We start from the raw sequence: 11,449 nt of genomic DNA, 5'->3' as shown, positions 1-11,449 counted from the left end.
TACATCCCGTCTGCTGTTCATGACCGGTTGATCTATTGGGCCCACACGTCACCCTGGTCATCCTGGGATCGGTCGGACAGTGCGCTGCTTGAGCGGGAGGTACTGGTGGCCAACCTTGGCTAAGGATGTGAGGGTTTATGTTTCCTCCTGCTCGGTGTGCGCCCAGTGTAAGGCTCCTATGCACGTGCCCAGAGGGAAGCTACACCCCTTACCCGTTCCACAACGGCCTTGGTCGAACCTGTCGGTGGATTTTCTTACCGATCTTCCCCCCTCACAGGGTAACACCTGGTCGTTGTGGATCGGTTCTCTAAGTCCTGTCATCTCCTCCCTCTGCCCGGTCTCCCTACGGCCCTACAGACTGTGGAGGCCTTGTTTACGCACGTCTTGTGGCACTACAGGTTTCTGCGGTCCTATTGCCAGGACCGGCCGGGGGAGTGGGCGGCGTTCGTGCCCTGGGTAGAGATGGAGCAGAACTCGCTTCGCCACTCCACCCTTCCAATGCGTACTGGGGTACCAGCCAGTTCTGGCGCCTTGGCATCAGAGTCAGACTGAGGTTCCTGTGGTGGACGTTTGGTTCAGGTGCGCAGAGGAGACATGGGAAGCTGTCCGTGTTCACCTTCAGCGGGCCGTGCTGCGCCAAAAGGAGAATGCAGATCGCCATCGCAATGAGGCCCCAGTGTTCACACCTGCCCCTCCGCCTGCCCTGCCGGAAGCTGGGTCCGTGGTTTGTGGGCCATTTAAAGTCCTGAGGAGAGTGAACGAGGTTTGTTATAGGTTACAGCTTCCACCGATTACCATATTACCCCCTCATTCCATGTGTCTCTCCTCAGGCCGGTGGTGGCTGGCCCGCTCCAGGAGTCTGAGGGGTTAATATCGACATCGAGGGGGCCCCGGCATACTCCGTTCACTCCATACTGGATTCGAGGCATCGGCGAGGGGCCTTCAGTATCTTGTGGAGTAGGAGGGGTATGATCCGGAGGAAAGGTGCTGGGTTCCGGTCAAGGACGTGTTGGACCCTTCAATGCTGCAGGAGTTCCACCGTCTTCGTCCGGATCGCCCTGTGCCTCGCCCTCCGGGTCGTCCCCGAGGCCGGTGTCGGCGCGCTGCCGGAGCCACGCGTCAAGGAGGGTACTGTCACGACTTCCACCGAAGTCGGTCCCTCTCCTTGTTCGGGCAGCGTTTGGCGATCGTCGTCGCCAGCCTTCTAGCCATTGCCAATCCACCTTTCATTTTCCATTTGTTTTGTCTTGTCTTCCCACACACCTGGTTCCAATTCCATAATTACATGTTGTGTAATTAACCCTCTGTTTCCCCCTTGTCCGGAATTGTTTATTGTAAGTGTGTGCACGTTATGTCTGGCGTGCGAAGGGGTTTGTCCCATTGTATATATTATTTTTGTTCACAGTGATTTTTATGATTAAACTGCGCCATTGCAACACAGTCTTTGCTCACCTGCGCCTGACTTCTCTGCCGCCAGTACGCACTCCTCACAGCAGGTGAAAAAGCCGGATGTGGAGGTCCTGAGCTGGCATGGTTACACGTGGTCTGCAGTTGTCAGGCTGGTTGGACGTACTGCCAAATTCTCTACAACGACGTTGGATTAGGCTTATGGTAGAGAAATTAACATTAAATTCTCTGGCAACACTGGTGGACATTCCTGCAGTCCGCATGCCAATTACATGCTCCCTCTAAACTTGAGACGTGTGGCATTGTGTTGGAGGTCGTCTTGGAAATGACCGGATCAAGGTGCAGCGTGGTGAGCGTACATTTAATTTTAATGTCGCCAACAAAGCAAGAAACAACAAAAACAAACGTGAAGCTGACTAGGGCTATACAGGCCACTAACACTGGAAAAAACAGGCTGCCTAAGTGGAAAAACAGGCTGCCTAAGTATGATTCCCAGTCAGAGACAACGATAGACAGCTGTCCCTGATTGAGAACCATACCAGGCCAAAACATAGAACAAGAAAACATAGAAATAAAGAAACTAGAATGCCCACCCTAGTCACAGGGCGTGACATCATGCTGTTTAATCAGCTCCTTGATATGCCAAACCTTTCAGGTGGGTGGAGAAATGCTCACTAACAGGGATGTTAACAAATTTGTGCAAAAAGTAGGAGAGAAACAATTTTTTTGTGTTTATGGAAAATTTCGGGGATCTTTTATTTCAGCTCATGAAACATTTGCAGGCAACTTTGCATGTTGCGTTTATATAATAACACAGTGTTTAGGTCATACGTCATAGAAAACATTCAGGGATGAATATCCCTGACCTGAATCGTTGTCACAGTGGCCATAGTTCCAATGAATAGAATATGGCAGACTTATTTACAATGATGGATTGTGAGGAGTCAGGCATGGGCTATACCCATAAATAAGATATGTTGCAAAGAGTAATCTGGAGGGTCAGTTCATATCAAAGATGAATTGATATGTCCAACTGAGATTACTACTACAGTGTCATAATGCAAGTAGCACTTCAATATACTGTAGAGCACCTGCACAGCATAGCCTGCAGTTAATACTGTTAGCTATTTTTTAGAGAGACCTGTCAGAGACCTGTCCTATGTGATTTAGAGATACACTATCCTTCATCCTGTCCTTCCAAGCTTGAGGTAACATCGTCCACAACAGAAGGCCTGTCCTAACCTCTTCTGTTATGAATGTGTCAATATGTCTAGTAAGCTTCAAAGAAATGTATAACAGGTAAATAACAGTTGAATATCAGACGAAACGTCTTTCACCTTTCACCTCTAAAACCACAGCGAGAATCACAGCTGTTGATAAGACTGGATCTTGTTGTAGCCTGTGGGGAAAAACAGTTTCATCACTTTCCATAAAAGACGCCGAATCAACTGACAGCAGACGATTTGTTCTCTTAACATGCTCAACCTCAGAGAGTGCGGTGGAAAATTCTGCGCCTGGCAGTTTCAGGTTCCCCTCCTCTTTGTTTGTTCCTCTGTCTAGCAGGTTTGGGGTCAATTTGAATTGAAGTCAGTCTATTTAGGAAGTAGACTGAAATCCCAATAATTCTAAAAGGAAATCTATGTATTAACTGACTACTCAATAAACTGAAAAGGAGAAGCTATTTTATTCAAAGGTTTTTATTTTTTATTTTACTCAAATTACTGCCTGAATTGAGTGACCTTGAATTGACCCCAAATCTGCTGTCTAGGCCTTTGTGTCAGGCCCCCAGTCACCCTAGCCAAACCACCTGGCCCACAGTCACCCCAGCCAAATCACTGGCCACGGGCCACAGACAGGTGAGGGAGGGCAAAACTCATGCTGTAGGACCGAGGTGTGAACAATGCCAAAGCCCAGACTGAGCCTTGTTCACATCCTGTGGAAGAATGTCACAAATACAAGCCTGACCAGCTGACACAGACTGAATGAAGCAGCAGGAGGTTATGAGTATGTTTGCTCCCAATAGTAGAGCATGATGGGAATGTAACAGGCATAACTTTACAGGAAGGCATTGTAGGAGTTTGGAAAATGACATATAGAGTATGTGGAAGTATGTTTTCCAGGAATAAAACAGCAATGCTTACTAAAAAGGTTCAAATGCAGAAATGTCACCGGAGGTTATTCTCAGTCGCATTCAAATGAAAACATCCAAGTCTCATGCTACCTCCTTGTGGCCAAATAATAATGAACACAGTGAGTGAATCTGGTGGCCTACAGCAGTGGTTCTCAAGCCTGGTCCTGGGGACCCAAAGGAGAGCACATTTTTGTTTTAATTAACCTGACTCAAATCATCAAAGTTTGATGATAAGTTGATGATCTGAATCAGCTGTGTAGTGCTAAGGCAAAACCAAAAATGTGCACCCCTTTGTCCCCAGGACCAGGAATTTAAAAGCACTGGTCTACAGCATCTCCCCCTAAATGGAGAAATGTCCCAAACAAATCGTGAAAGTGTTTACCTTTAGAATACCACATTACATTTTCTGACTCAGTGACAGTTAAAGGGGCAATCTGGGAATGGTACATCCCTTTTTAGATATTTAAATGAATGACATAACCATTGATTCTTGAAGAATGTAAACTATACATCACAAGCTTCAATTCAACACTCTACCAAAACCACAAAATTTAATTTTGCTTGTTAACTAACTGTTTAGTCCCAAAACATGGTTGATGCTGTTTTACAAATCCCATACTGTAGCTTTAAGAGAGATGTTATTCAAGGAGAAAATTGAAAGCCACTGGAGTCAGTGCAGTGAGATAAACAAGTGAGCCAATTTGTCCATTAAATCAAGTGGAGGAGCAATAAACAAAGCTAGTTTGTGATGGACATGCACTTGTAAGGACCATTCACCCTCTGTGCAACTGGTGACATCATGATCCGATAATAGTTGTACTTTTTTTTCCTTCAAATGATGTACATATGGTGCTGTTTCCAGATGTTACAGAAGTGATATGAAAAATCTCAATGTAAAAACATAACATTGACAGTCAATTGAAATAAACAGCTTACGCTTTTCTGGAAAAAGTTCTGCTACTGTTCCATTACAGTGAGACTGCATTTTACTGATTAAAATCAATCACATATCTTGTCCAGGTTCATTATCACTGCATATTATTGTATGAGTCTTCAGAATGCAAACACCAGGATGCAAATTCTGTACAGAATGTATATTCTGTTGGCTTTCAAAAGCTCAAGAGATATAACGTCCCAATGCAGTCTTATCAACGGCCTGTGCCTTAGTCACAAAACCCACTATATTAGCAACACCCTCTCTCATTCCAATTCCCTTCATTTTCCTCTTTCCCTCTGTCACTCTTCTCCTCTCGCTATGCAGACATCTCCCTCTGTCACTCTTCTCCTCTCTCCATGCAGACATCTCCCTCGGTCACTCTTCTCCTCTCTCCATGCAGACATCTCCCTCGGTCACTCTTCTCCTCTCTCCATGCAGACATCTCTCTCTGTCACTCGTCTCCTCTCTCCATGCAGACATCTCTCTCTGTCACTTGTCTCCTCTCTCCATGCAGACATCTATCTCTGTCACTCATCTCCTCTCTCCATGCAGACATCTCTCTCTGTCACTCTTCTCCTCTCTCCATGCAGACATCTCTCTCTGTCACTTGTCTCCTCTCTCTATGCAGACATCTCCCTCTGTCACTCTTCTCCTCTCTCCATGCAGACATCCCCCTCTCTCACTCTTCTCCTCTCGCTATGCAGACATCTCCCTCTGTCACTCTTTTCCTCTCGCTATGCAGACATCTCCCTCTGTCACTCTTCTCCTCTCTCTATGCAGACATCTCCCTCTGTCACTCTTCTCCTCTCTCCATGCAGACATCCCCCTCTCTCACTCGTCCCCTCTCTCCATGCAGACATCTCTCTCGGTCACTCTTCTCCTCTCTCCATGCAAACATCTCTCTCTGTCACTCTTCTCCTCTCTCCATGCAGACATCTCTCTCTGTCACTCTTCTCCTCTCTCCATGCAGACATCCCCCTCTCTCACTCTTCTCCTCTCGCTATGCAGACATCTCCCTCTGTTGCTGGGTGCAGGGGGTGAGAGTCAATGTGGCCACACTGTGAGCGATAGCCATGGCTGTCCCTGATCCTTTTGAACTCCTTAGTCCACTGGCAACATCCCCTCCACTGGTCCTCTCTGCCTCCGCCTCCGCCTCCACCTCCGCCTCCACCTCCGCCCCTGTCCCTGTCCCTGCCCCTGCCCCTGGCCTCTTCCTGCAGGCCCGGCGCATGGCCGAGCGGAAGCTGTCCGTCACCAAGCAATAGACCACTGGGTCCAGGCAGCTGTTGAGGCTGCTGAGGGTCACAGTGGCATGGTACGCCAACACCTGCTGTGCTCTGTCACCCCCCATCCGGAAATACACCAACGCCTGGCGCACGTGGAAGGGCATGAAGCAGATGGAGAAGACAACCAAGACAGCCACCAGGAGCCTGACTGCTCTGGCCCTCCGGCCTTGGCTCTGAGGCATCAGCCTGGGGTCGGTTAGGGCGCATGCCACCCTGAGTGTGAATGTCACGATGACCACCAGGGGGAGCAGGAACTCCAGGAAGGACAGGGCAAAGAGGGCGGTGAGTCGGCAGCATGACGTGGCCTTGATCTCCAGCTCCGTGGTCTGGAAGGAGTAGGTGACCACCACGGCGAGGAGCCAGATCCCCACACTGACTCCCTTAGCGACCCCAGGGCTCCTCCAGCGGCGCCCGGCCCCGGCCCACACCACGGCTATATAGCGGTCCACGCAGATACTGGTGAGGAAGAGGATGCTGCAGTACATGTTGACAAAGTAGCTGAACGTGTGAACGTAGGAGCAGGCCAGACACCCTCCACCGCTGTGGTAGAGGGCAATACGGGCAGGGAGCGAGAGCGCCACCAACAGGTCAGCCACCGCCAGGTTGATGGTATAGACCACAGGGGCGGAGGAAATCTGGGAGGGCAGGCAGAAGATGTAGAGGGCCAGGCTGTTAAGGACCACACCCACCACGAACATCAGGGTGTTGACCACCATCAGTGTCACCCACAGGCCGTAGAACTCCTCGTACATGCCCTCGTCCAGGTGGGCTAGTTTCTTCAGGTAGGGCACCCCCCTCTGAGGGTTGGAAGTACTGTTTATATCTTCAGGTGTTGCATTGACCACCAAGGACATGAGAATCTCCATTGCTGCGAGGCAGTGATGGACTGCTTCTGAAAAACAGTAATACTGTATTGTCATCATTTGACAGTATAATACGAACAACATTGAGTTTCTCAGTGAGTACAAGTAATATGCTCTTTAGAACTGTAATCACTAGAACAGAAAAATGCCCTTAGACCACAACAATTTGACTGTACCCTCCATGGTATGCTCAACAGGGATATTTCTGCACCATTAAATATCTGCTTTCATAGTGAAAATAAGGTCCTGGGAGGAAATGACCAGAGCTATTTCCTCCCTTAGATACACACTGGAAGAATGTGAGAGCATCACACGTTTCTTTATCTTGGCCATACATGAACGGGCTGTGTAGACTTTGTAAATCTGGGCAGGAACAGGGGATTAGGCCTAGCGAGTCAGCATACATGGTGGTGATGCAGAATGAGGGTACTGTGTGTCCCTCATCACACACTGTAGATAAACACACTAAATGAACTAATCTGAATGAAAAGCGGTCCTAGTCCCATGTTATACAGTATGTAATAATACTGGAGTTTTTGTTAGTCATTTTTTTATGAGAGATTGTGTGCAGTTAATAGATTATTTTACGATAGAGAATCTCTTCAATACCCTGATCAGACATGCTGGGCCATAGCTAGTTCTGACCTCTTCAGTACCCTGATCAGACGTCCTGGGCCATAGCTAGTTCTGACCTCTTCAGTACCCTGATCAGACGTTCTGGGACATAGCTAGTTCTGACCTCTTCAGTACCCTGATCAGATGTTCTGGGACATAGCTAGTTCTGACCTCTTCAGTACCCTGATCAGACGTTCTGGGACATAGCTAGTTCTGACCTCTTCAGTACCCTGATCAGACGTTCTGGGACATAGCTAGTTCTGACCTCTTCAGTACCCTGATCAGACGTTCTGGGACATAGCTAGTTCTGACCTCTTCAGTACCCTGATCAGACGTTCTGTAGCATTGCTAGTTCTGACCTCTTCAATACCCTGATCAGACGTCCCGTGGTGTTCATGTTAGCTGATACTGTATTTGAGACACTGCTGTGCTCTGTGAAAATGGTGAGGTGTGATGTGGCGAGGTGTGACGTATAACTGCATTAACAAACATATCACTATGTTCTACAACATGATACTTATTTTAGTTACATGAATATACCAATATATCAGACACTTGATGTGGTGAGGTGTGACGTATAACTGCATTAACAAACATATCACTATGTTCTACAACATGATACTTATTTTAGTTACATGAATATACCAATATATCAGACCCTTGAGTCAGTGCAAGTGCTCCATAGTTTCCATTGGCTTTAACACAAATCCTAATCCTAATAGTCTGCTCTCACACTCCCACGTGTATTATTAGTAACACTTCATTGAAATATTCTATCCTAATGCCTACATTTGTTTTCCATAAACCTGGAAGCACGATACACTTAAACCTTTCATAAGTACACTCTTATATAAGAGAGTTACGACGGAACTTCCAGATAAAGTGGACGGAACTTCCAGATAAAGTGGACGGAACTTCCAGATGAAGTGGACGGAACTTCCAGATAGAACTTCCAGATAGAACTTCCAGATAGAACTTCCAGATAGAACTTCCAGATAGAACTTCCAGATAGCTGTCAGTGACGAATACGGAGCTCAGAGAGAGCGTCGTACTTCATTGGCAGTTCACAAAATGTACTCAATCCTTACCAAAAACCTTGTGTCGCACAAACCATCGCCCAAAAGAACAACTTGTTCTTAACAACTTAACAACTTGTTAAGATGCAGTGCACCTCTGTATGGCCTGGGGAGTAAGAGTTCAGTACGACAATGAATGAACTAGTATTCAGTGGACTAAGCCTTTCTAAAAATGTAAAGTACAGGTAGCCAATCTGTTGTGAGAGAGTTATCTCATTATGCTAGTCTGTCTCACTCTCTCTCTATCTCTCTCTCTCTTGCTAAGACATCATTTTTTCAGAGCATTCTCCATTCTGGGAATATTTTTTTTACATTCAGATGCACCTATATCACTACATCTCCACAATGTATTCATGAGTCACATTCAAAGTGTATCAATATAACATCATCAACTTCAGCCAACAGAAAACTCCTCCAAACTTACCTGTTTCAAGGATAGAATCACGTGATAACCTGTCAAGAGTGGGTGGATGTTGATCTTCACTATAGCCAGTTAATTTAGCCAATCAGAGTCCGGAGACCCGTGTAGCCTCTGTCACCTTGGACTCTTTCTAAAGTATGTCCTGGGTGCTCAGAGATCTTATTATAGGAGATATCTATCTAATGTATCTTCTCACTCCATTGTTGAGCTGAGAGGGAGTCTTTCACACCACAGCACACCATGTCAAAATGATTTTAGGATTGAAAATCATTTTATGTCCATTCCCTGTAACAAACCATGTCCTTTAGATGCTTGGATTATCCTTGAGTTTGAGATTGTCCTGTCTCAATGTCTCTCTCTCTCTCTCTCTCTCTCTCTCAGAATCAATCAATCTCTGAAAGTCTCTCTACATCCTTTAAATCGTTCAAGGTGCATCTTCATATCTCCCAGTATGTTTCTCACAAGATTTCACTATGCAGTCTCTCAGTGTCCAGTCTCTCAGACTCTCAGTCAGTGCCTTGGGCCTCTCTCCCTTTCCACTCTACTCCATCACTGCAGTGAAGTCCCCTGGCGGTACTAATACCATTTCCCCCTGGGTTAGGACACTAAAGGAGGAAGAACCTTCCCAAGTTTCCTCCAGCTGTGACGTCACGGCCCCAAGGATTAGGGGCTCTGCTGCTCCTGGACAAAAGTGTTTGTGTAAATAAAACGATTGAATACAGTAAATGAAGCAGACATTAGTATAGGCCATGAAATAAATACATGGATAAGTGGATATTAGTGCCTGGAACTAAAGGTAACAACAAAGATATTTTGAGCATTTCAAATGGGCCTCAAGAGATGCCATCATGGTGTGTGAAGAGGAAGGTACTTCATGACAAATTGCAAGTGGAAAAGCATTGTTTAGCTCACAGTGGCTAGCTGTCTTTGCTGGGGTTTCTGACTCAACGAGGGCCTGTCTATGTCATGACAGGAGTCTAAGCACATAATCTTGCTCAACAGTTCACATACCAAGCCTAGACACAAGGATAGCAAGTGTTAGCAAACGAGAACATATAGAGAGAGGGTGGTGGATTGCATGGCTGTATAGGGGAAGATACTATGAGAGTAGTCGTTTGTTCGCTATAAAAATGCTAAATAATATTAAATGGGATTGAGCTGATATTGTGAAACTGTCTGGAGTGATGACGGTTTCACAAAAGTGCTGATGTAGACAGGATGGAGTGATGATGTAGACAGGATGGAGTGATGATGTAGACAGGATGGAGTGATGATGTAGACAGGATGGAGTGATGATGTAGACTGGATGGAGTGCTGATGTAGACAGGATGGAGTGATGATGTAGACAGGATGGAGTGATGATGTAGACTGGATGGAGTACTGATGTAGACAGGATGGAGTGCTGATGTAGACAGGATGGCGTGATGATGTAGACAGGATGGAGTGATGATGTAGACAGGATGGAGTGATGATGTAGACAGGATGGAGTGATGATGTAGACAGGATGGAGTGATGATGTAGACAGGATGGAGTGCTGATGTAGACAGGATGGAGTGATGATGTAGACAGGATGGAGTGATGATGTAGACAGGATGGAGTGAGGATGTAGACAGGATGGAATGATGATGTAGACAGGATGGAGTGATGATGTAGACAGGATGGAGTGAGGATGTAGACGGGATGGAGTGATGATGTAGACAGGATGGAGTGATGATGTAGACAGGATGCAGTGATGATGTAGACTGGATGGAGTGATGATGTAGACTGGATGGAGTGCTGATGTAGACAGGATGGAGTGATGATGTAGACAGGATGGAGTGATGATGTAGACTGGATGGAGTGCTGATGTAGACAGGATGGAGTGCTGATGTAGACAGGATGGCGTGATGATGTAGACAGGATGGAGTGATGATGTAGACAGGATGGAGTGATGATGTAGACAGGATGGAGTGATGATGTATACAGGATGGAGTGATGATGTAGACAGGATGGAGTGCTGATGTAGACAGGATGGAGTGATGATGTAGACAGGATGGAGTGATGATGTAGACAGGATGGAGTGATGATGTAGACAGGATAAAGTGATGATGTAGACAGGATGGAGTGATGATGTAGACAGGATGGAGTGATGATGTAGACAGGATGGAGTGATGATGTAGACAGGATGGAATGATGATGTAGACAGGACGGAGTGATGATGTAGACAGGACGGAGTGAGGATGTAGACTGGATGGAGTGATGATGTAGACGGGATGGAGTGATGATGTAGACAGGATGGAGTGATGATGTAGACAGGATGGAGTGATGATGTAGACAGGATGGAGTGATGATGTAGACAGGATGAAGTGATGATGTAGACAGGATGGAGTGATGATGTAGACAGGATGGAGTGATGATGTAGACAGGATGGAGTGATGATGTAGACAGGATGGAGTGATGATGTAGACAGGATGGAGTGATGATGTAGACAGGATGGAATGATGATGTAGACAGGATGGGGTGATGATGTAGACAGGATGGAGTGAGGATGTAGACTGGATGGAGTGATGATGTAGACAGGATGGAGTGATGATGTAGACAGGATGGAGTGATGATGTAGACAGGATGGAGTGATGATGCAGACTGATGTGTAAATGTAGACAGGATGGAGTGATGATGTAGACTGAGGAGAGTGCAGATATAGACTGGATGGAGTGCTGCTGTAGACAGGATG

General features: G+C 46.4%; 1 protein-coding gene across 1 annotated transcript; it reads right to left on the bottom strand.

Annotated features, from left to right (window-relative positions):
* Positions 1 to 5,475: 5,475 nt before the first annotated feature.
* On the bottom strand, positions 5,476 to 6,627 carry LOC139372754 (G-protein coupled receptor 20). The gene is made up of 2 exons (XM_071112554.1): positions 5,677 to 6,627; positions 5,476 to 5,622 (listed from the first exon to the last, which is right to left on the bottom strand). The coding sequence occupies exons 1-2, from the start codon at positions 6,625 to 6,627 to the stop codon at positions 5,476 to 5,478; spliced, it is 1,098 nt and encodes a 365-aa protein (XP_070968655.1).
* Positions 6,628 to 11,449: the final 4,822 nt, after the last annotated feature.

The sequence above is a fragment of the Oncorhynchus clarkii genome, chromosome 18, assembly GCF_045791955.1.
Source record: "Oncorhynchus clarkii lewisi isolate Uvic-CL-2024 chromosome 18, UVic_Ocla_1.0, whole genome shotgun sequence".
Lineage (NCBI taxonomy): Eukaryota > Metazoa > Chordata > Actinopteri > Salmoniformes > Salmonidae > Oncorhynchus > Oncorhynchus clarkii.
This window is presented reverse-complemented; position numbering and strand designations above follow the sequence as displayed.